Source organism: Lithobates pipiens, unplaced genomic scaffold (genome assembly GCF_037356315.1).
Source record: "Lithobates pipiens isolate NorthernLeopardFrog02 unplaced genomic scaffold, aLitPip1_a1.2 Scaffold_16, whole genome shotgun sequence".
Classification (NCBI taxonomy): domain Eukaryota; kingdom Metazoa; phylum Chordata; class Amphibia; order Anura; family Ranidae; genus Lithobates; species Lithobates pipiens.
In genome coordinates this window covers 193820772-193842357 of record NW_027507748.1, presented here as the reverse complement: position 1 = coordinate 193842357, position 21586 = coordinate 193820772, and the positions used below count along the sequence as shown (strand labels likewise).

Genomic DNA, 21586 nt, shown 5'->3' with positions numbered 1-21586 from the left:
ATCATCTCTCTGCTGCCTGTCTTCACTCTGGCAAGTGACAATTTGCACCTTAGCAGGCCAATGACAATCAGCAATGTGTGGCAAGTGACAGTCAGCAACATGTGGCAGGTGACATCGCAAATGACAATCTGCAACCTGTGGCAGGTGACGTATCAAGTGACAATCAGCAACGTGTGGCAGGTGACGTGGCAAGTGACAGTCCACAACCTGTGGCAGGTGATGTAGCAAGTGACAATCAGCAACATGTGGCAGGTGACGTGGCAAGTGACATTCTGCAACATGTGGCAGGTGACATGGCAAGTGGCAATCAGCAACGTGTGGCAGGTGTTGTGGTAGGTGACAATCAGCAACGTGTGTCAGGTGATGTGACAAATAGCAATCAGCAACATGTGGCAGGGGACATGGTAAGTGACATTCCGCAACATGTGGCAGGTGACATGGCAAGTGGCAATCAGCAACATGTGGCAGGTGACATGGCAAGTGACAATCAGCAGCATGTGGCAGGTGACGTGGCAAGTGGCAATCAGCAACGTGTGTCAGGTGACGTGGCATATGGCAATCGGCAACATGTGGCAGGTGGTGTGGCAAGTCACAATCCACAACGTGTGGCAGGTGACATGGCAAGTGACAATCAGCAACATGTGGCAGGTGATGTGGCAAGTGACATTCCGCAACTTGTGGCAGGGGACGTGGCACGTGAAAATCCGTCACCTGTGGCAAGTGACAATCTGCATCTGGTGGCAGGTAAGTGGGAATCCGCAACTTGTGGCAGGGACGTGGCAAGTGACAATCTGCATCTGAAGGCAGGTCGACGTGGAAAGTAACAAACTCAGGCCTCTCACTGATTCAGCAGTATGGTGAGTTGAACCATCATTTGATATTACAATGTAATAATAGAAATAATGAGCTTCAATCATCCTGACACCATAACAACCATGGTGCAGTGATGATGAAAGCGCTAACACCAGCCATTGCCCCGATAAATTGCCCGCAAAAAAATATATTTTCTGGCAGTGCCACTCCCGAGACTAGACTCTGGATCCACCCCTGGCCTTGGGTGGTGGTGGTGCCCTAAGCCAAAAATATTGTTGTAAGCTAGCATCATCAAGATTCAGGAGGAATAGGATAGTCAGCATAGGCAGTCTTCAAAGGCTCCCACATCCATAACAAATTCAATTAGTTACATCAGCATCAGGTTCTTGATAGCTGCTGATCCAAGACTGATTCATTTTTATGAATGTGAGCCTATCAACGGAGTTTGTGGACAGGCACACTCTTTGATCCATTACAAACCCTCCAGCAGCACTGAATGTGCATTCAGAATGCATGCTGTATGCAGGACAGACCAGAGCTCAATTGCATATTGAGCAAGTTCTGGCCAGTGGTCCATTCTCAAGACCCAGTAACCCAGTGGATGCTTTGTTGGAAAGGTCTCTAAAGCCCCATACACACTATCAGTTTTTCTGCTGAGTTTTTCCTTCAGATTTACCAAAACCATATAATATGAGGTCAAACCTTAGGAGTTTCAATTTGTATGCAATCAGGCAGGCCCTTGCACTACATGGTTTTGGTAAACCTGAAGGAAAAACTCAGCAGAAAAACTGATAGTGTGTATGGGGCTTTAGACTGCTCTTGCCCCTAGATATTCCTGCACCAAGTAATGCAGACACTGGCGATGGTTGCTTGAACCAATCAGACCTTGGCACTGAGGACTGAAAAAGTATTTAAAGGGCCTCGGTCAGCCAGCCACCTTCTCCACCGCTCTTCGTCTGACTGAATGAAGCCTCAGCAACACGTTGTCCAGCACCAGGAAATTTGTAACCTCCCATGGTCTGTAAATGCATTGCACAAACCTTTCTTCAAGGCCTTCTGAAGATGTTTCATCTTCTGCTTCTTCTGCAAATGCAGGATGAGTTCTGCAACCTCAGCCTTGTAACATCAAACAAGAAGGGTTGCCAGCCAGTAATGATCCCTCTCCTTGATACCACAAATCCTAGGGGCCATTTCGCAGGCTTTTGATTCCGAGTCCTCTGGGTCACTAAGGATCACATGATCCGTAACTACCTGCTCCCGTACAACTCCTTGGGTTTCTGGGGACTGAAATCCACCCCTTGAAGACTGCTGCTGAGTGTTGTCCTCTACATCCATGCTGACACAATCCTCCTCCTCTTCTTCCTGTGTGTTTGGCGGGCCTGCTGGAATGCAATCTGGGTAAAGGGGGCCTTATGAGGTAAGGAAGTCCTCCTCTTCCTCCCGCTGTTCTACCTCAAGTGCCCTGTCCATGATTCCACAAAGAAAGTGCTCCAACAGGAAGTCTAGAGGGACAGTGTCACTGATGCATGCATTGTCCCTGCTCACCATCATTGTGGCCTCCTCAAATGGAAACAGGACAGTGCATGCATGCTTGATCAGTAGCCACTGACATGGTGAAAAGAAGCCAATCTCCCCTGGCCCTTTCCTGGTGCAATACTCACACAGGTGCTCATTGATGGCCCTCTGCTGTGTGTTCAGCTGCTGCAGCATTGCCAACGTTGAGTTCTACCTGGTGGGCATATCACAAATGAGGCGGTTGGTGGGCAGGTTGCATTCCCTTTGAATGTCAGCCGAGCACTGGCATTGTATGACCGGTGGAAATGACCACAGACTTTTCTGGCCTGCCTCAGGAGATCCTGTAAGCCTGGGTCCCTGCTCAAGAACTGCTGCCCCACCAAATTCAGGTCGTGTGCCAAACATGGAAAGTGTCCCTGTTGGAGGGCAGAGAGAAGGTTGGTGCCATTGTCGCATACAACCATTCCTGGCTAAAGCTGGCATGGTGTCAACCACCTCTGAGCCTGCCCCTGCAGAGCTGACAGAAACTCTGCCCCAGTGTGGCTCCTTTCCCCTAAGCAGACCAAGCATGGCTTCTTTTTGTCTGACTGCCAGCATAGCCCCTTGAACACTTACGGAGAACCACTGATTCAGTGGACAAATCTGTAGACGAGGCCATAGAGGAAGAAGAGGAGGGGGTGGAGGAGAGAGCTGTGGCAGAATCATCACTAGCATTTTGGAGGCGTGGTGGCGGAACAAGCTCCAACAATACTGAACCAGCTGCCAGTAGACTTGCCCAGTGTGCCATGAAGGTAACGTCCCTTCCTATGCCTGCTGGACCATGAGTCAGCGGTAATATGCACCTTACTGCCCTGTATAATGAGGCCAAAACATTGCCTCCCACATGTCGGTAGAAAGCCAGAATGGCCTTCCCTGAAAAGAAATGGCGTTTTGGAATCTACCACTGAGGTAGAGCACATTTCACAAATTCATGAAAGGGGGCAGACTCTACCAGCTGAAAAGGAAGCAGTTGCAGTGCTAGCAATTTGGCCAAGCTAGCATTTAGATGCTGAGCATGTGGATAGCTGGACTGAATTTCTTTTTTAGGGTTCAGTAACTGGGGTAAGGAAATTTGCAGTGACTAAATTTGCTATGACTAAGCACCATATCTGGAGTGAAACACATCGGTAACTGTGCAGTTAGTCTGTATTGCCCTGTGATGCTTTGATATACATTTTTTAATAAAGGTGAACTTTTTTTAGGGTGCAGCTATCCAGCGTTCTATTTTTCCATTATCTCTGTTGAGCCAGCACCCAGCCTGATTGTGGAGCAGCTGTTCTTAGGAGAGGTGATCACTTTGGAGCAGTGCACTCTCATATCCCACACTGTGGTCGAATAATTCTGGGGATGCCTCCATACATGATGGTGGGGCTACGGAAGGAGTGAATGTGGACAAGGAGCTTGTGGAATAGGTCGCTTTGGCAGCTGCATGGGAAGGCAAACTACTCTGAGCCTGGGTGGCAGAGGAGGAGGAGGATAAGGATGGCTTTGTTATCCACGCCCCCAACATTTCTGTATGTTCTGGCTCAATAACATGGTCAGCAGTAGAAAAAAAGGACAAGTGTGCCCCACAGCCACCTACAGAGGATGTACGACCAGCACTGTTGACTGTAGACACAGAGGCTGCTTGCCCTCTTTTAGTGGCCTGAGAGCATCTGTCTCTCCTTGGTGGCCTTCCGGACATGATGTATGTTTTATTTTGTATATTTTGTTTTGCAACACCACACTGTATTGTGTACTGTGCACCATGTTAGCAACTGTACTATGGCTGGAATGTATTGTGTACTGTGTACAGCACCAGAAGTGTAGTAGAAACTGTACACATTGTATTAGATATTGTGTACACCGCCTGCACTGTATTAGCAACTGTACTATGGCTGGACTGTATTTTGTACTGTGTACACCACCAGAAGTGTAGTAGAAACTGTACACAATGTATTAGATACTGTGTACACCGCCTGCACTGTATAAACAGCTGTACTACGACCGCACTGTATTGTGTACACCACCAGAAGTGTAGTAGAAACTGTACAGACTGTATTAGATACTCTGTATACCGCCTGCACTGTATTAGCAACTGTAATGTATGTGTACTGTGTACACCACCAGAAGTGTAGAAGAAACTGTACACACTGTATTAGATACTGTGTACACTGCCTGCACTGTATTAGTAGTTGTACTATGGCTGCACTGTATTGTGTACTGTGTACACCACCAAAAGTGTAGTAGAAACTGTACACACTCTATTAGATACTGTGTACACCACCTGAAGTGTATTAGAAACAATACACCACAGAATGCACTGTAGATATAGGCTATACTGGATGCAGAGTATATTAATACACTGCCTGCACTGCTTGCATATTGAGTAAACACTGAATATATAGTCTATGCTAAATGCAGAGTATATATATATATATATATATATATATATATATATTAAATCAAATACACTGTCACTAACTGAATAACCTGCCCGCTTAATCTAAATCAAGCTATCTCTCTGTCCACACCAACAACACTACACACGGCCGCTGTGTAAGCAGCCTTATATAGTGTGGGTCCTGGACTTAGTCCCCCTGAGCCATGATGGGCCAAAGGACCCTGCCTTTGGCCAATTATGGCTCTCTTAGCAGAGGGTGCTGTGATTGGACAAAGCATGCAGGTCACGTGCATGCTTTGGCCAATCATCATACAGCAATGCACTGTGATTTTGCAGTGCATTATGGGTCGTACTTGCCAACAGTTTCGGATTGCCCTGGGTAGAATCCCAAAAATCCTCCTCTGTCATGGACAGCCGTGCTAGTGAGTAAGATTGGATCTCAGGCGCTGCTGGGCAGGGTGCCAAGAGACAGAGAATTAGAACCATTGATTTCTGGTCTATCCCCCCCCCCCCCCCCCTGCTGTCCCTTCAAAATAACTCAACACACCATTAATGTCTAAACTGCTGGCAACAAAAGTGAGTACACCCCTAAGTGAAAATGTCCAAATTGGGGCGAATTAGCCATTTTTCCTCCCTGCTGTCATGTGACTCGTTAGTGTTACAAGGTCTCAGGTGTGAATGGGGAGCAGGTGTGTTAAATTTGGTGTTATTGCTCTCACTTTCTCATATTGGTCACTGGAAGTTCAACATGACACCTCATAGCAAAGAACTCTCTGATTATCTGAAAAAAAGAATTGTTGCTCTACATAAATATGACCTAGGCTATAAGAAGATTGCCAATACCCTGAAACTGAGCTGCAGCACAGTGGCCAAGCCCATACAGTGGTTTAACAGGACAGGTTCCACTCAGAACAGGCCTCGCCATGGTCAACCAAAGAAGTTGAGTGTACGTGCTCAGTGTCATATCCAGAGATTATCTTTGTAAAATAGATGTACGGTATGTGTGCTGCCAGTGCCAGCATTGCTGTAGAGGTTGAAGGGGTGGGGGCTCAGCCTGTCAGTGCTCAGACCCTATACTGCACACATCATCAAAGTGGTCTGAATGGCTGTTGTCCTAGAAGGAAGCCTCTTCTAAAGATGATGCACAAGAAATAGTTTGCTGAAGGACTAAAGACATTACTGGAACCATGTCCTGTGGTCTGATGAGACCAAGATCAATTTATTTGGTTCAGATGGTGTCAAGCGTGTGCGGTGGCAACCATGTGAGGAGTACAAAGACAAATGTGTCTTGACTACAGTCAAGCATGGTGGTGGGAGTGTCATGATCTGGGGCTGCATGAGTGCTGCCAGCACTGGGGAGCTACAGCTAATTGAGGGAACCATGAATGCTATCATGTACTGTGGCATACTGAAGCAGAGCATGAGCAGCTTCTTTCAGGGACTGGGCCACAGGGCAGTATTCCAAAAGGATAACGACCCTAAACACATCTCCAAGACGATCATTGCCTTGCTAAAAAATCTGAGGGTAAAAGTGATTGACTGGCCAAGCATGTCTCCAGACCTAAACCCTATTTAGTATCTTTGGGGCATCCTCAAACGGAAGGTGGAGGAGTGGTCTCTAACATCCACCGGCACTGTGATGTTGTCATGGAGGAGTGGAAGGGGACTCCAGTGGCAACCTGTGAAGCTCTGGTGAATTCCATGCCCTAGAGGGTCAAGGCAGTGCTGGAAAATAAAGGTGGCCACACAAAATATTGACACTTTGGGCCCAATTTGGCCATTTTCACTTTAGAGGTGCACTCACTTTTGTTGCCAACGGTTTAGACATGAATGGCTGTGTGTTGAGTTATTTTGAGGGGACAGCAAATTGACACTGTTATACAAGTTGTGCACTCACTACTTTTCTTCAGTGTTGTCACATGAAAAGTTATAATAAACTATCTACAAAAATATGAGGGGTGTACTCATTTTTGTGAGATACTGTATATTACCACATTTCCCACTATGTAAGTTATCTCAGACTCTAACCACACCCCCTTTAAACAACTTTTTGCAGCGGCACGCTACACATTTTTAAAGTCCTGCTAGGTCATGCCCGCAAAGGTATGCCACGCCAATAATTTTAAATAATACTCTGCCTACATAGAGAAAAGTGTCACTACATTTTTTTTCTGAATATTGGCAACTATGACTATGCAGTGCATTGTGCCTGTCACAAGAGAAAGTCATATGCTCTGACATGAACACTAAACTTACACAGGTCTTTTTACTAGAGGATCTTGTGAAGAAGGAGGCAAGGGAATGTGAGGGGGTGTAAGTATCAGCAACAGTATAGGTGAACTATCAACAGAAACTGTTTAGTGAATTTACTGTTCAGCAGAGAGCTGGTCTTTTTAATTAGGTGTATGGAGCAAAATTAAAATTGCACAATTCCTTTAAGTAACTTGCCTGTGAATTGGCTTAAACCTGCATTTGAAGAAGTGCACCTGTAGGATGTGCTCAGCAAAAGTGACATAAAAAAAAAACTATTGCCATTAAATGACAGTTCTCATCTCCATCCTGCAAAGCAAATGTAATCAAAGCAGTCAGAAATCCTGGATGATATCATTGACCACATACTGTATGGTCAGGATCATGTCGACCATACCTCCCTTACCTGGATAAGGGTCTGGTGTGGATGTTTGCTTTTGTGTAGGGTCCGCCTTAAAAATCTATACCAGGTCCCCATTTAGGACAAGGTTCTAGCATGGATTTGGAAGGTATTCCATTCTTTTTTTTTTTGTTTGTTTGTTTTTGTGGTCCCCCTTAAAAATCCATATCAGATCCTTAGCTCCTATTCACCCCGGGTGCGACTTTTCATATCAAAGTGGCATGACTATCGCACCCTATTTGTCGCTATGGAACTATGTAAATTGGTGCAAAGTGAGTCGCAGCGATTTTGAAAAAGGTTCCCGCACTGACATCTGTATATGAAGTTACACATATGTCAGCAAGCTGCACATAAAGTCGCACTGATCGACGGCTTTGAACTAGCATGACTTCAAAGCCATCAGGCATGCAGCCTGGTTGACCAGTAAAGGAGGGGGTAGAGGGTGTGCAGCCCCTACACCTGAAACATACCAGGTCAAATGCTCTGCAGAGGAAAAAACAATGTAAGATTCCCCCTTCAATCCATACCATAACCTTAAACTAGGTTGGGGTCTAGTATAGATTTTGAAAGCAGACCCCCTTCAAGTCCATACAAGACCCTTATACTAGATAAGGATCTGATATAGATCTTTGGTAGGGGCCTCGGGCAAAAAACCCCCAAAAAACTCATGGAGTCTCCCCCAAAAATATATACCAGACCCCTATTTAGGCATGCAGGCTGGATGGCCGGAAAAGAGAGGGGCAACGATTGTGCAGTCATCCCTTCCTAAACAATACCAGGCCACATACCATCAACATTGGCAGGGTGTCTGACAAACATATTGTCCACATGTTGATGAGAACAAGGGTCTTCTCTCCACATTCCTTGCACTATTTAATGTGGGGGTCTGCAGGTAGGAGACTTACCAGGAACTGGAAACCCTCTTTTGAATAAGAGGCCCCCATATATGCACATCTTGTTGCTCATTCACAAAAAAAAACTAAGTAAATAAACACACAGACACTGTAGAAAAAGTCTTTTATTTTAAAGAAAAACACATGTTCCACAATGTAAATGCATTGTCAATCACGTCACCTATAGAAGACACGAAGAACAATGCTCTGATGACCTGCAAACACAAACATAATGACCCGTGCTGGTGATCCTCTCCTGCTGGACTCTTCACAAAAATGACAGCTCCCTGTCTGGCAGTTGAATGTCAACAAACCAACTGGGGAATGCAAGATGATGTTATTGGCTAAATTTGGTCATGACCATATCTGGCCGGGATGCTTGGAATGTAGTAATACCGTTATTAAATGAATGACTGGCTGCAGCAACTGGAGGGTGGCTGGATGGGCGAATTGGCCAAACCGGACCACTAAGCTCATCCCTTCTGCTAACTGTTAATAGTGCAGGTTTGGATAGAACAGATGGTCGTCCCCTACGTTCATCCCTGATGGATATTGATCAAGTATAGTTAGTTTTGCAAGTAGTATTATTTTCTAAAACATTTAACTCCTCTTCTAGGTTTAATCAGGAAGAAGAGATCTAGAAGAGCTCTGAATTCACCTAGTGGTACATGTACAATTACATTGAAGATAAGAACTGAAGAGTAGAAGAGAGATCAGAAACCTGGAGGGCAGGCTGCTCGTCATTTATTAATACTTCAGAGCAGCAGAACACTATGTGGTATTCTTCTGGGCTTAAATTGCTGTATTCATTTTTCTTACTGCACTGACTGTGAGGAATTGATACTTGTACAAGATTGGTCAAAGACAGGAATATTTATGTATTCATCAGGCAATATATATGTGCATTGGATTTAGACGATGTTACTTAGTAGAAATAATATATAAAAGGTCCTGTTATATAAGATTACAAACAAGGGGATCCCATCACAAGACCTAGCAATAGGACAGACAATGTAAAATATTATCTGAATGCTTTATATTCTAGGTAGACAAGGTAAAATCTGTTTTAAAGGGGAAAGTGTGAGATCTAACTTGGCCAGATGTGCTACCCATGCTGTAAAATTAGAAAAAACCTTGTGAGCTGCTATATAATTCCTAGAACCTGGAAAGAGTGGAGATCAATTACGTCCAATTGGAAGAACAAGTGCAAACCTTAGCCACCGTTGCAAACCCTTCTTCAGTCTCAACCCCTTCCACTGGTGGGGCACCAGCAGCAACTACTACCACACCCACTGTGATGATACTGCCTCCTGAACCAAGGGTCACCATTCCAGAGAGGTTCTCTGGGGATCTATGCAAATTTCAGGCGTTTCGCAACACATGTGAACTATACTTCTCATTACAACCGCTGACTTTTTCATTAGAGGTCACTAAAGTAGAATTCATCATCTCTCTGCTGCAGGGTGCACCTCAGACTTGGGCCCATCATCTGCTTGAAGAACGCCATGTAGTTCTGGACTCTTTGTCATCTTTATTCAATGCAATGGCCCAACTATAGGACAACCCCCAAAGGACTTTCACCACAGAGGCTGCCCTCCACGCACTCCAGCAAGGCCGTAGAGAGGTCGAGGACTATGTGACTGACTTCAGATGCTGGAGCGTGGATACACAGTGGAACGGTGCAGCCCTGCAGCACCAATTCCACCTTGGTCTATCCGAGGGTTTAAAGGACGGGCTAGCTTGGGTCAGTGTTCCAAATACTATTATGGCTCTAGTCACCTTGTCTATCAAAATAGACAGACGACTCTGGGAGCGCAGAACAGAAAGAGCTACCCAGCAACCCGGTCCAGCTTGGAGCTCCTGCTTACCCTGCTCCTGCCAGTCCTATTCCAGCTAAACCCATACCTGTTAACCAGATGCCTGATACCTCCGAACCAATACAGCTAGGATTGATGAAACCTTCTCTGTCTGCTGAAGAATGACTACGCCAGCGACAGCATAACTTATGCCTGTATTGTGGGGAAGCCGGCCACTATGTTCGCTCATGTTCAGCAAAACTGCGTAGGTGTTTGTCTAATTCTCCGTCCAACTACCCATCTTCTTCTGCCAACACCACTCACCTGGCTTTACCCATCTTTTTCCAGCTTCGCGGAAGAACAATACCGGTTACCGCAGTAATTGACTCTGGGGCATGTAGTTGTTTCATTGATTTGAATTTTGCAGCTCAACAACATATCCCACTCCAGCCCAACAATCAAGGACTTTCTATCTTTTTGACAGATGGGTCTCATATAAAATCCGGATTAGTGACCTAGGAAATCCCTCCTCTACCTGTAACTACCCCCACAGACCATAAAGAACTGTAAAGCTTGGATGCAATTACGTCCCCTCTGTTTCCAGTCATCCTGGGTCTACCCTGGTTACAAGCCCACAATCCACAGATTGATTGGGGCTCCAGAGACATTAAGTTCCAGTCATCTTATTGCCAGCATCATTGTCTGCCTTCCCATCCCAGCACTTATGATCTTCTGTTGTGCCTGGAATCTGATTCAGAGATACCTTCAACTGTGCCACAGCCATACCATGGATTTTTGGCTGGCTTCAATAAACGGGTTGCTGAAACTCTTGCTCCCCACCATTCATATGATTGTCCAATCAAACTACTCTCAGAGGCTGAGATATCCTTTGGATGAATCTTTCCTTTATCTGAATAAGAACTAGAGGTGCTAAAGGAACATGTGGATGAAAACCTCAAGAGGGGATTCATCTGACCTTCCACTTCTCCAGCAGGGGCAAGAATCTTTTTTGTGGAAAAAAGGACCACTCTGTTCGGCCTTGTGTGGACTACCGAGAAATAAATGAGATCACTGTCAAAAACCGGGAACCACTGCCCCTGGTGCCTAAGGACTTCTTCTGTATTTACCAAGCTAGACCTGTGGGGGGCTTACAACCTGGTCTTCATCCGCGCAGTGGATGAATGGAAGACAGATTTCCTTACCAGGTTTGGCCATTATGGATACCTGGTAATGGCCTTTGGCATATGCAATGCCCCTGCCACCTTCCAACATTCAGTCAATTACATTTTCAGAGACTGTTTGGATATCTTCGTAATTGCCTGTCTAGAAAATATTTTTTTTTTTCCACATCTCTGGAGCAGCACCGGGAACATGTCAAAAACGTACTCTGCCCGCTCCCTCAGCATGGTCTATATGCAAAACTAGAGAAATGTGAATTTGAACAGTAGAGTATTAAGTTCCTAGACCGAGTAATATCTACAGAGGGATTCCAGATGGATTTACGAAAAGTTGCAGCCATTCTGGACTGGCTTGCACCTTCAGACAAGAATTGGGTGCAGAGCTTTCTAGGCTTCACAAATTTCTACAGAAGATTCATCAAGGGGTTCTCCGCTATTATTTCCCCGATTACTCAGCTAACAAAACAGAATATTTGGTTTCACTGGACTTCTGAGGCACAGGCTGCCTTTGCAACTTTAAAGGGACTTTTAACATCTGCTCCTATCCTGAGTCACCCTGATCCTACTTTGCCTTACCTACTCTAGGTGGACGCTTCAGAGATAGTGGTAGGGACAGTTATTTCCCAACGCCAGGGTTTCAAGTAGTTGATGCACCCAATAGCCTTCTTCTCCCGCAAGCTGAGAAGAATTACGTTATGGGGGAGGAAGAGCTCCTGGACATCAAAGCTGCACTTGAGGAATGGAGGTATCTGTTGGAAGGTATCTGTATGGCGCATCCCATACTCATTTACACCGACCATAAGGATCTGGAGTACCTGAGAGCTGCCAAACATCTGAGACCATGCTAGGCATGGTGGGAATTGTTTTTTTCCAGATGCTCATTTCCCATTTCTTACTGGCCGGGCTCGAAGAACGTCAAACCAGATACCCTTTCTCGCATTTTTGATGGTCCAAAGGAAGTATCAGTTATAAATACCATTTCCTATCAGAAGGTAACTTCCTACTCTTACAAACAAACATGATTTCTGACTTGAAGCAAGCTTCAGCAAGAATGCCCGGTCCTCCAGTTACCCAAGGAAGGACAATAAGATCTTTGTGCCATAAGATATCCGGGTAACAGTGTAAGGTCTGTGCCATGACCATCCCCTGGCCATTTCGGTATAAATAACACCCTTAAATTAATACAACGTGGCCGGATCCTAAAAAAAACTGCAGGGAATATGTGAATTCATGTGCCACCTGTACCCAAAGTAAGACTGCTAGAAGCAAGGCCTGGGGTCTGCTCTGGTTCCTTACAGACCTTGGAAAATTATTGCCATGGATTTTATAACGGAACTTCCCCCATCAGAAGATTGGTCGGCTATTTTTGTAGTGGTTGACCATCGGTCTAAGATGGTTCACTTTGTGTCACTGAAGAATACACCCTTTGCCATGGAAACTGCCCAGGTCTTCATAAAGGAGATTCTAAGGCTACACGGGGTCCCAACAAACATTGTTTCGGATAGAGGGGTGCAGTTCACCTCTCCCTTCTGGAAAGCATTGTGCATGGTCCTAAAGATCGAATTGTCTATGTCCTCTGCCTATCACCCTCAGATTAATGGGCAAACCGAGAGGACGAACCAAATGCTTGAGCATTATCCTTGATGCTTTAGTACATTTTTCCAGGATGATTGGGTAACATTATTGCCCTTAGCGGAGTTCACCTTCAACAATGTCAGTCACTTGGCTAGAGGTCAATCTCCATTTTTTGCTAACTATAGATTCCACCTGGCCTTCCTACCTGATCTCGTTCCCAATTCCACAGTTCCAGCTGTTCAGAACACTGTCGATTTCTTGAATCGAAATAACAATTTAATACAGGAAGCCATGCTCAAGGTACAGGCAACTAATAAAAGAATGTTTGACAGGAAGAGGAGAGGGGAATTGTGCCTTCAACAGGGCAATCAAGTATGGTTGTCTACCTCTAACCTCAGAATGAGTTGCCCCACAAGGAAACTGGCACCCAAATTCATTGGTCTCTTCCCAGTGAAGAGGAAATTAAATTAAGTTTCATATGAACTTTCACTACCTGATTCACTGAAAATCCATTCAGCATTTCACGTGTCGCTACTAAAACCTGCAGTGCCGGATCCCTTCCCAAACAGGGATCGGGGCTACCTTAACCAAGAAATCCTGATTCTGTGCTTGTATCCTGTTCCAGTATTGACCCAGCTTCCTGAACACGCTATGATCTCCAGTCCTGACCTTCGGCTTATTTGACCCTGCTTCCTCCCCACTGTATGGTCTTGGTCACCGTGTTGCACCTCAGTTTTTACTTAGGGATGTACTCACTTTTGTTGCCAGCAGATTAGACAACAATGAATGTGTGTTGAGTTAATTTGAGGGGACAGCACATTTACACTGTTATACAAGCTGTACACTCACTACTTTACATTGTAGCAAAGTGTCATTTCTTCAGTGTTGTCACATGAAAAGATATAATAAAATATTTACAAAAATGTGGGTGAGATACTGTATATACAGTGGTGTGAAAAAGTGTTTGCCCCCTTCCTCATTTCCTGTTCCTTTGCATGTTTGTCACACTTAAGTATTTCGGAACATCAAACCAATTTAAACAATAGTCAAGGACAACACAAGTAAACACAAAATGCAATTTGTAAATGAAGGTGTTTATTATTAAAGGTGAAAAAAAATCCAAACCATCATGGCCCTGTGTGAAAAAGTGATTGCCCCCTAAACCTAATAACTGGTTGGGCCACCCTTAGCAGCAACAACTGCAACCAAGTGTTTGCGATAACGTGCAATGAGGCTTTTACAGCATCCTGGAGGAATTTTGGCCCACTCATCTTTGCAGAATTGTCCTAATTCAGTTACATTAGAGGGTTTTCGAGCATGAACGGCCTTTTTAAGGTCATACCACAACATCTCAATAGATTTCAGGTCAGGACTTTGGCTAGGCCACTCCAAAGTCTTCATTTTGTTTTTCTTCAGCCATTCGGTGGTGGACTTGCTGGTGTGTTTAGGATCATTGTCCTGCTGCAGAACCCAAGTTCGTTTCGGCTTGAGTACACGAACAGATGGTCGGACATTCTCCTTCAGGATCTCTTGGTAGACAGCAGAATTCATAGTTCCTTTTATCACGGCAAGTCTTCCAGGTCCTGAAGCAGCAAAACAGCCCCAGACCATCACACTACCACCACCATATTTTACTGTTGGTATAATGTTCTTTTTATGAAATGCAGTGTTCCTTCTACGCCAGATATACTTGGACACACACCTTCCACTTTTGTCTCATCGGTCCACAGAATGTTGTCCCAAAAGTCTTGGGGATCATCAAGATGTGTTGTGGAGAAATTGAGACAAGCTTTGATGTTCTTTTTGCTCAGCAGTGGTTTTCTCCTTGGAACTCTGCCATGCAGGCCATTTTTGCCCAGTCTTTTCCTGATGGTGGAGGCATGAACGCTGACCTTAACTGAGGCAAGTGAGGCCTGCAGTTCCTTGGACGTTGTTGTGGGGTCTTTTGTGACCTCTTGGATGAGTCGTCGCTGCGCTCTTGGGGTAATTTTGGGCGGCCGGCCACTCCTGGGAAGGTTCACCACTGTTCCATGTCTTCGCCATTTGTGGATAATGGCTCTCACTGTGGTTCGCTGGATTCCCAAAGCTTTGGAAATGGCTTTATAACCCTTTCCAGACTGATAGATCTCAATTACTTTCTTTCTCAATTGTTCCTGAATTTCTTTGGGTCTCGGCATGATGTGTAGCTTTTAAGGATCTTCTGGTGGACCTTACTGTGTCAAGCAGCTCCTATTTAAGTGATGCCTTGATTGTGAACAGGTGTGGCAATAATCAGGCCTGGGAGTGGCTAGAGAAATTGAACTCAGGTGTGGACAACCACAGTTATAGTATGTTTTAACAAGGGGGGCAATCACTTTTTCACACAGGGCCATGATGGTTTGGATTTTTTTTCACCTTTAATAATAAACACCTTCATTTACAAATTGCATTTTGTGTTTACTTGTGTTGTCCTTGACTATTGTTTAAATTGGTTTGATGTTCCGAAACACTTAAGTGTGACAAACATGCAAAGGAACAGGAAATGAGGAAGGGGCAAACACTTTTTCACACCACTGTAGTTGTAAAACACAATTTATCTTTCAAAAAGTGTTTTCTGTGCTAAACCTTTCATCCAATTTCTAAATTGCTCCATTTTTAAATTTCAAAAGTCAGTATAAAGGAATATAAGAGGTAAAAAATAATGACTTGTTGGGCTAACTAATAATTTTTTTGGCATTATTCTCCTTTAAGGGGACATGGCATGGTTGTGTGTCCTATGCCTACATACTTTTGCTAATAGGTGTCCCTCGTTCCCATCTTGAAAAGTTAGGAGGTATGCTTAAACGTCAGTAAGATATTTTTTGTAGATTGTGCTCCCCCAACTCAAGAGAATAAACCACATTATGTCCTGGAATCACATTCAGTCATGAGATGTGGTGAGCGGGAATCTTTCTCATAGGGACAAACACAACATTAAACTTAATTTTCTTTACTTTTTAAAAGAGTGGGGAAGCGTTATAATCACTGTCTCATTTTTTATTGTTGCCTGTGTCTCCTTAACCACTTGCCGCCCGCCCTATAGGCAATTGACGGTGGCAAAGTGGTTGCATAATCCTGATCAGACGTCATATGACGTGATCAGGATTATGAGCCGCTACGCGCCCCCGGGGGCGCGCATCGCGGCGATCGTTGTTGCGGAGTGTCAGTCTGTCAGACGCGAGTAGAGGAGAGCTGATCGGCTGCTCCTCTGACAGGGGGTGTCTGTGCTGATCGATAATCAGCACAGCCCCCCCGAGGATGCCCACACTGGACCACCAGGGACACCACCAGACCACCAGGGATGCCCAGCAAAAGGTAATCCTCCCTAGACCACCAGGTATGCCAGTCAGTGCCACAATGGATGCCAATCAGTGCCCATAATGGATGCCAATCAGTGCCCACAATGGGCATCACTGATTGGCATGCATTGTTTGGCACTGATTGGCATCCATTAGTACAGTATAACATAATACAATGCCACCTATGAGTGCCCACCTGTGCCGCCTATCAGTGCCCACCTGTGCCGCCTATCAGTGCCCATCCATGCCACCTATCAGTGCCCACCCATGCCCATCTGTGCCGCCTATCCATGCCCATCTGTGCCGCCTATCCATGCCCATCTGTGCAGCCCATCCATGCCAATCCGTGCCAGCTATCAGTGCCAATTTGTGCCATCTATCAGTGCCCATCCGTGTCGCCCATCAGTGCCGCCTATCAGTGCCCATCAGTGCCACCTATCAGTGCCACATATCAGTGTCCATCAATGCCACATCATCAGTGCCACTTCATTGGTGCCACATCATTGGTGCCCATCAGTGCCGCCTTATCAGTGCCCATCAGTGTAGCCCCATAAGTGCCCACCAGTGAAGGAGAAAACTTACTTATTTACAAAGTTTTGAAACTAAAACAAAAAAAAAACATATTTTTTTTCAACATTTTCGGTATTTTTTTATTTGTAGCGCAAAAAATAAAAACTGCAGAGGTGATCAAATACCACCAAAAGAAAGCTCTATTTGTGGGGAAAAAATGATAAAAAATTTCATTTGGGTACAGTGTAGCATGACCGCGCAATTGTCATTCAAAGTGCGACAGCGCTGAAAGCTCAAAATTGGTCTGGGCAGGAAGGTGTTTAAGTGTATTGAAGTGGTTAACGGAAAAATTCCCTTCACTTCTTGTCCTGTAGACAGGTAGTGTCATCTGATGTGATGGGAAAACCAAAAAGAAATACAGACAGTAATAAGTTGATAGACGATTTAACCCTATCCAAAATTAGAAAGAGGTTTTAGCACAAGGTTTATCCTAGCATAATGCTAAATAAAACGTATCAGCACACATAACATGGCTTCGATTTTTTTCATTGTTTGAGGCACAAAGATGACAATATACCATTTTATGGTTTACTTATTTACCTCTTTCGAAAACTGTTTAGCTGCCTCTGTTAATGAAGAGTTTGGTTCATATCCCTAGAAAAGAAAAAAAATAGGGCTTACTAGTAGTCTTTTTATATTCCAGATGAATTTTCCAGAAATGGGGAGAATGAGAATGTGCAGTGTCCCTCAAATTACAGATATACTGTATGTATAGATACATTTTTTACTGCAGCGTGTAATGAATAAGCATGCCAATGAAAACACTGATGACATTAAAAACAAAATCTAGATTTGTATTTTAAAGCCATTATACACTTTAATTTTTTTTGTTCTAATTAGGTATTAGTGTAGTTATAATCCCTTTGTTGGTTGTTTGCCTTACCTTGTAATGATTGGCTACCATGTCATGGCTGAATGATTCCAACATATCCATGTATTCATTCACCAAGCTTGTCCCTGTTCACGAGAGGGACAGACAACTTCTTCTTCTTAGGGGAAAAACAGCATCCACTGCATGCCTAGCCATTTCCACCTTTGTAGCTGTACAGATTTGTTTATTAAATCCATGGGAATGCTTTATGATTACAAATACTTTATAAGACTGCCATCTTATATCTTGGTGTGGTAAGACTGCTCTAAGCCTCCATTCACACTGTCATACATGGACTGCTCTAAGTATGACAAACATGGCAAAGAAGCTCAGATATCATTTCTGGGCCCTATTTACACTATGACACACAATGTCAGATGTTGTGTGTAGCCAAGTCCCAGACCCCCTTTGGTCTAATGAGAACCTCTAGAGTTAGGGATAGCTTTGTAGAGTGGGTTACATGGCATGGTGAGTGCAGTGCAAGATAGATTCATGGCGCCAGATACTTCTTGAATGCAAAGAGATGTATTGTCTCTTAAACAGAACTGAGGGGGAGAGGGTTAGGGCCAGGACACCCTTTAGTAGTTGCAATGTTAATTGGCAGACTCCAAGACTTCTATAGGTAGAGACAGCCATGCAGGGAAAGGCACTCAGCCGGACACAACATTTGTAGACATGCTGTCTCCTATGGCTACAATCTTCAACAGTTTCAAACAAAGGTTACAATGAACTCCTTCACTTCCTCTACAGTCTCCTCTTGTAGATCTTCACTCAACTGAGCTCCCAATCTCTCTCACTAGACTTGGTGATCCACTGCTACTGAATCTCCTGAGCTCTTCCAATCTTCTGAGTGTCTTCCCCAAGTGCCACCCCTGCGTCCCTGCTGGGTCCCTAGCTTGGCACTCACAGATACTCCTTAAGCTTCACCCCACTGGCCTGCTCGGTCCCTGGCTTTACACGCAAGGCTGCTCTGCAAGCATCACCTCTGCTGGCTGGGTCCCTGGCTTGACACCTTGTGAAGTCTCCCAATTCTTCACCGTCCCCGGTTGGTGAGAATACTGCTCTGGTACTTGCTTCAGCTACTCATGCTGGTCCCTGGTAACAAGGTGGATGGTCCCTTAGTGGTGTAAGCCTCCCCTCTACCTCCGACCACAACAAGATTTGTGCTGGTAGGGGGATTTGGGGGAAGGAGTTTTTGTGCTGGAGAGTATTGGGGGAGGGGAGGATTTGTGCCAGGATGGGGGGGTTGTGCTGGGAGAGGGGATTTGGGGGACAGGATTTGTGCTGGGATGGGGGATGCTGTGGTGGGAGGTGGATTTGGGGGAGAGGATTTGTACCAGAACTAGAGAGGATTTGTGCTGGGGGGATTTTAAGGGGAGAATTGGGGGGGGGGGGTTGTACTGGGGGATAATTTGAGGAATGGAAGAGAATTTATGCTCGAGAGGATGGGTGGGTGGGGGGGGGGGGGGGTGCAGGTCATCATTTTACAAGTTTTACACACTTTACACTGAATATTTATTGCAGGCCAATAGGTTGTTTAAGGAGATAGCTAATAAGGGAGGTATTCTTCGCTGCTGCTCATAGGAAGTGTGAAGGTTAACGTGTAGGCATGAACAGTTTGTATTATTATTATTATTATACAGGATTTATATAGCGCCAACAGTTTGCACAGCACTTAACAAAATGAAGGCAGACATTACAGTTACATTACAAATTGCTAAAAGAGGAATCAGAGGGCCCTGCTTGCTAGAGCGTACAATCTAGGAGGGAGGGTCAATTGATACAAAAGGTAATAGCTGTGGGGGATGAGCTGATGTTTAAGGTAAAAGAGTGTATTAGTTAGAAGCAGGATAAGCTTCTTTAAAGAGAAGGGTTTTCAGGGATCACCTAAAGATGGATAAATTAGGAGACAGTCAGACAGATTGGGGTAGGGAGTTACAAAGGATGGGAGAAGCTCTGGAGAAATCCTGTAGGCGAGTATGGGAGAAGGTGACAAGGGAGCTAGAGAGCAGGAGGTCTTGGGAGGACCAAAGAGAGCGGCTTGGTTGGTATTTTGAGACTCGGTTAGTGATGTTGCTAGGGGCAGAGTTGTGGACGGCTTTGTAAATTATTGTTAATACTTTGAATTTTATTTGTTGAGTGAGAGGAAGCCAGTGCAGGGATTGGCAGAGAGGGATGGAGGACACTGAACAGTTGGTAAGGTGGATGAGTCTTGCAGCAGCATTCATTATGGACTGAAGGGGGATAGTCTATGTAATGTTAGTCCAATGAGGAGTGAGTTGCTGTAGTTGAGGCGAGAGATGACCAGGGAGTGAATTAGAAGCTTGGTGGTTTCATTGGTTAAAAAGGGGCACATTCTAGAGATGTTGCGGAGGCTAAGTTGGCATGATTTGGACAGGGATTGGATGTGGACCTAAAAGGACAGTTCAGAGTCTAGGGTTACCGCTAGCACCCTGGCATGTGAAGATGGACTGATAGTTGTGCCATTGATCTTGACAGAGAAGTCAGGGGAAGGGGCACGTGGGGGAGGAAATGTTATAAGCTTGCTTTTAGATAGATTCAGTTTGAGGAAGTGGTGTGACATCCAGGCTGATATGTCTGTTAGAAAATCAGTGATGTGTGAGGAAACTGATGGGGTGAGCTGAGGGGTAAAGAGATAGATTTGGGTGTCATCAGCATGCATAAATGGTAGTGGAAGCCAGAGGAGGCTATCATCTGACCCAGGGAGGATGTGTAGATCCAGAATAGTAGAGGTCCAAGGACAGAACCTTGTGGAACCCCAACGGTAAGAGGGGTTGGAGAGGAGGAAGTAGCGTTGTGACACTGAAAGTGTGGTGAGATAGGTGAGATTCGAACCAACGGAGAGCACAGCCATGGATACCAAGCAAATTGAGTTTTCTGAGGAGGAGGGGGTGATCAACTGTATCAAAGGCAGCAGAGAGGTCCAAGAGTAAGGTTACAGAATAATGAAAGTTGGTTTTAGCTGTTAGTAAGTTGTTTGTGAGTTTTAGGAGAGCAGTTTCTGTGGAGTGCTGTGGACAAAATCCAGACTGAAGGGGATCAAGAAGGTTATTCTCAATGAGATGGTCGCTCGGTCGGTTGTAGACTGAACGTTCAAGGAGTTTGGAGGCAAAAGGGAGTAAGGAGGTCGGTCTTAGGTTGTTAAGATTGGTAGGGTCCAGTGAGGCCTTTTTTGGGATTCTGTATAAAGTTATTATGTGTTATGAGTCTTTAATTGTTGGCTGGTGCATGCAGGGGGTTAATGTCTTTGTCATTATGACATGTCTTCCCCCATATGTGTGTCACTTTCCTTTTTGAAGGCTATAGTGTATATATAGGGAAAGCTGCTCTTGTAGAAGCAATACAGTGAGGACCTGTGAACCATGGAAGCTGATTTACTGGCAGCGCCAACCTTTAATTGGACTGAATCATGGGCACCTTTATGAATAGACTTTCTGTGTATGGACTTTCCTAACTGTAAAGTATGAGCAACACCACTAGAGGGGTCGGCACAGCCAAATGTTAAGCAATGCACAGCCATTTAAATATAAGCAACAGTTCTGTGATGCTGAATGTCATATTTACTAGCTCAATTGTAAATTTACAAATTTGTTTAGTAAAACAAGTTCTTATTTAATGAAGATGTTGCCTGGCCTCCATTAATGATGGAGGGGAACAAGTAGGTCACAGCTACAGTGTATTCTTGGTGTATCTAAAGAACTGAAGAATTGGGAAGTAAAGCCATGGTTAACCCTCTGGATTATGAGTATACAGTGAATATTAAAGGTAACCTTTTAAGAAAAAGTAAGAAGAGAGAAGGAGAAGCAGTCAGCTGGCAGAGGAAACAGTGGCGGTGCCTGGGGACGGAGGTTTTGGTTGTGAGGGGTAAATTAATAGTTCATAGACCTTACTTCATGGCAGGGTCTCAAAGCAAGACTGAGCCTGTAAGTCATGGTGTGCAAAGCTATGGGTAGAATACAGTTAGG

At 44.8% G+C, this 21586-nt stretch overlaps 1 protein-coding gene across 1 annotated transcript in view; it reads right to left on the bottom strand.

The window, feature by feature from the left end:
* Positions 1-21586, bottom strand: part of OTC (ornithine transcarbamylase) — a 139605-nt gene that overhangs the window by 34260 nt on the left and 83759 nt on the right. The window contains exon 7 of the mRNA XM_077480865.1: positions 17270-17323. Within this exon, the coding sequence (XP_077336991.1) occupies positions 17270-17323 (54 nt within the window). The remainder of the gene's footprint in view (positions 1-17269; positions 17324-21586) is intronic.